This window comes from Erythranthe guttata, chromosome 2 (assembly GCF_056151865.1).
Source record: "Erythranthe guttata isolate IM_541 chromosome 2, IM_541, whole genome shotgun sequence".
In the NCBI taxonomy this organism is placed as follows: Eukaryota; Viridiplantae; Streptophyta; class Magnoliopsida; order Lamiales; family Phrymaceae; genus Erythranthe; species Erythranthe guttata.
Window position 1 is genome coordinate 12,622,465 of NC_142534.1, and position 3,821 is coordinate 12,626,285.

The 3,821-nt window shown below is 40.9% G+C and overlaps 1 protein-coding gene across 1 annotated transcript; it reads right to left on the reverse strand.

Annotated features, from left to right (window-relative positions):
• Positions 1-2,917, reverse strand: LOC105969734 (ETHYLENE INSENSITIVE 3-like 1 protein). The gene is made up of 2 exons (XM_012994505.2): positions 2,638-2,917; positions 1-2,080 (listed from the first exon to the last, which is right to left on the reverse strand). The coding sequence occupies exon 2, from the start codon at positions 1,977-1,979 to the stop codon at positions 309-311; it is 1,671 nt and encodes a 556-aa protein (XP_012849959.2). The 5' UTR covers positions 1,980-2,080; positions 2,638-2,917; the 3' UTR covers positions 1-308.
• Positions 2,918-3,821: the final 904 nt, after the last annotated feature.

Consider the following 3,821-nt stretch of genomic DNA (forward strand, 5'->3'; position numbering starts at 1 on the left):
TAGGAAATATCAAACATTAGATTAATAATTAATTCACATGCATTATTTTATTACATAACTCACACAAATAACATATTGTCTTCCCCATCTCAAAAAACCAAAACACATGCAAGGAGAAGAAAGCACAACCTTCCCCTCCATAATTAAGTCAAATACAATACTTGCTAAGCTAAAGAGCTAGAGTTCAACACACAGTAAAACACACTTTATCTACAGCACATACTATATTAAGAACGTTAAACGGGCACACGATGACGTGGCTTCTTACAGAGCCTTACGTAATAGTACGGATCTTTTGCACACAGCTCCTAAAGGTACCACAAAGATACTTCCTGCCTCGACGAAGGATCCATGGACGATGAATAGTCGGCCTGTGTAAAATTGAACGGCGAATCAAATCCGAATCCACCGATTTCCGTTGACGGAAAAGCGGATTCTTGAAACGGGCCCCGCCCACCAAATAAACCTCCCTGTTCGACAAAATTACCCTCATGTCCAATCTGCTGAGGTGGACGATTCTGGTCTACAAGAGCATTGAAATTCCCGGAATCGAACCTATTGGTATTGTTATTATTGTTATTATCATAGAAAGACATGAGCTCGTTAATCATTCTTTCGCCATCTTCCGGAAGCCTAAGTTCAGAAACATCCACACGAGCTGGCAGATTACTATTCGTCGGAGCAGAATTAAAGCGGAATTGGCAATTATTTTGATGATTGTTTCTCCACGTTCTGTCACTAAACCCCATACGAAAATCACTGTGTGGGCACTGCACAAACTCGCACGTATACACGTTCCCCCCGTTTTGATTATTCTCCTCCTCCGCAGAAGAAACTTGTTTCCTTTTCGGGAAAAAATCCGAATCAACGTCAAAAATCTCTCCTTTAACCGGATTAAACGGTGGCACGACAAAAGTAGGCTCGTCTTTAGCCACAGAAACACCAAAACCGAAAAGATTCCTATCAAGGGTTTTCTTGCATTCCACTTCATCGTCTTCCACATCATAGTCACTGCTATTATCACTAACCAAATACGATCCGGCCCCACCACCAATCAACGGTTGACAGCTGTCGGGGTACAGCTTCCTCGACAAACCCTCTTCGTGATTAACAATCGAGAGCCAGGTAGCGCTCTCTTTTGCAGTCATCTTATCCTGTAAGCACTTGGACTGGCGGACGAGCTTACGTATTTTTGAAATATCGGGGGAGATGTGTTTGATCACAGCCGTTAAAACACTAACCTTCCACACCTTCTTCAGATCGTGCGGCTTCTTATACGGTGGTGGAGGAGATTCCCCTTCCGGCAACCCCAACTGTGCCCACCACTCCTCCTCCCCGGTCGGCCACCACGGCGGCGGCACCCCCTTCTCTAGTGGGAACCGCCGCTGTGGCGGATTGCAGTGCTGCATCAATGCCGACAGCAACGAACCCAATGTAGTGTCCTGAAGCTCCTGGAGCGTGCGGGGGGTCGAAACCACCGCACTCAACGACCCCTCATTGACTGTCCCGGGAATAGAATTCTCGGCGCTGTATTTAGCAATTGCGGCGGGCCCGTTCCGGTCGAACCGAACCCTCTCTTTCCACCACGCGCGGAGATTGTCTGACGCTCCAGTGACGGGCTTTCCGTTTTCGGGGATTATACCGTACACGAAGCCCTGTGCTTTGCAGACTTCCATCATTTTCAGCATGTACTTCAAGATCCCGTCTTGGGCGCGGGACATTTTCTTCCTGCGCGCTTGCTCCTGGGAGTTACGGTGTGGCCTCGCAACGCCGCCACCGTTGGTTTTATTCTGCTGCTGCTCCTTGAGGCGTTTCAAGAGCATTCGGTCTTTCCACATACGTCTCTCCAGTTCGTCCACATCTAATTCTTCATCGCTGTAGTCTTCATCCACTGGATCGACCTCCGGGGTAACTTCGACTTCTCGAGGAGAGAGAAAATCGAGATTATCGGAAAAGCCCATTTCCTCGAAAATGCCCATTTTAGCACTGACTCAGCAGTCCAACAACCGTATTCAATCACACGTTCACTTCTCTGTCACCCCTCTCGCACCGCTTAACAAAGACGGGTTTTTTTTTTTCCCTGATACAAAACGCGGAAAGTTCGCCGAGTTAAATTCTCGGTATTATCCGGATCGTACATAATTAAATGAGAATTAAAAATAACCCCTCAATAAATCCCATTTATCTCTTCCTACAAGTTAATAAATTAAGTATCAAATCATCAATCGAAAGGGGGAATCTTCATAAATTATTAATCGAAACCGAAACCTCAATCGGTTGTCATGTGATCTTCAAAAACCCTAATAGAATCACTGATCTACAATCTCTTTTAAGGGAATACGAGATATTTATAGTTCCAATTAATAACATACGCAATTGAAAACTTAGAACATATAAAACGACACCGTATCATCACTAAATTTAGCAAAAAACCAAACATAATTCATTCTTGCCTGTAATACCATAAAGATCACCTAACAATCAAGAATTTTCACTCCACCTACCCCCAAGATGCGAACTTTACACCATAGAGTTGACACAAATTAAAATTAAAATAAATACAAAAAAAAAAAAAAAAAAAAAAACCCATTAATTTCATAAATAAAACAGTGAATATAATTACACAGAAAGGCTTACCAATTTATTTTTTTTTCTTCTAAATTTTCTGAGTTTGGGAGGGTCAGCTGTCTTCTGCGTTTAGGTAGAGTAAGATAAAGAAGAATAAGAAAGTCTAGAGAGAGAAAGAAAGAGAGAGAGAGAGAGAGAAGAGAGAGAGCGTTTGGGGGTTTTTTTGGGTGGGGGTTTCTGCCTTTGTAAGAAAAGTGCGTGAGAAGGTGCGGAGAAATGGGGATTGAGGATTGAGCCGTAACGTAAATTAATCATGGTTTACTTAATTCCATCACTTCATTTCCATCGTGGTCAACCCGTGTCCTGTTAATTACCTTTTGTATTATTATTATTGTTATTATTATTATTATTAGGGTAAATTACAAACACCCCTGAGGTATGTCAATTTACGAAAAAACCCCTCTTGTTTGGATAATTACATCTACCCCTCAACTATGATTTTTTCTTACATCTCCACCCTTATGGTGTCAAATTAAACATAATCATCTAGATTTCGTGGAATGTGTTCTAGTTTGTACTCGTTTTATGTAAAAATACAGTTTCTGATGCACCACAATGTGATACATTCAAGCCAAAAAACACATATTATGATCATATCTTGCTTCAAAATGTGGAGTTCGAATATGATAAAACGGGTACAAAAGTGATAATATTCTATATAATCTCGAAGATTCCACTAAACTTTAAACCACAAGGGTGGACGTGTAAGAATATTGTGGTTGTAATTACTCAAACAAGAGGGGATCTTTATAATTTAACCATACATCAGGGGGTGGTTGTAATATACCCTTATTATTATTATGGGTAAATTACAACCACCCCTGAAGTATGATCAATTTACGAAACCCCCCATCTTGTTTGGATAATTACAACCACCCCTCAACTATAAATTTTCTTACACGTCCACCCTTGCGGTTTCATATTTAGTGAAATCTTCGAGATTATATGGAATATTATCACTTTTGTACTCGTTTGGTCCCATTCGAACTCCACATTTTGAAGCAAGATGATCATGTTGTGTTTTTTGGCTTGTATATATTAAATTGTGATGCATCAGAAACTGTATTTTTGCACAAAATGAGTACACATTAGGGCACATTCCACGAAATCTAGATGATTATGTTAAATTTAACACCATAAGGGTAAATGTATAAGAAAAAATCATAGTTGAGAGGGGTATATATAATTATTCA

Excerpts from the sequence above, each read along its gene's own strand:
- LOC105969734 (XM_012994505.2), bottom strand. The coding sequence starts at position 1,979 with ATGGGCATTTTCGAGGAAATGGGCTTTTCCGATAATCTCGATTTTCTC.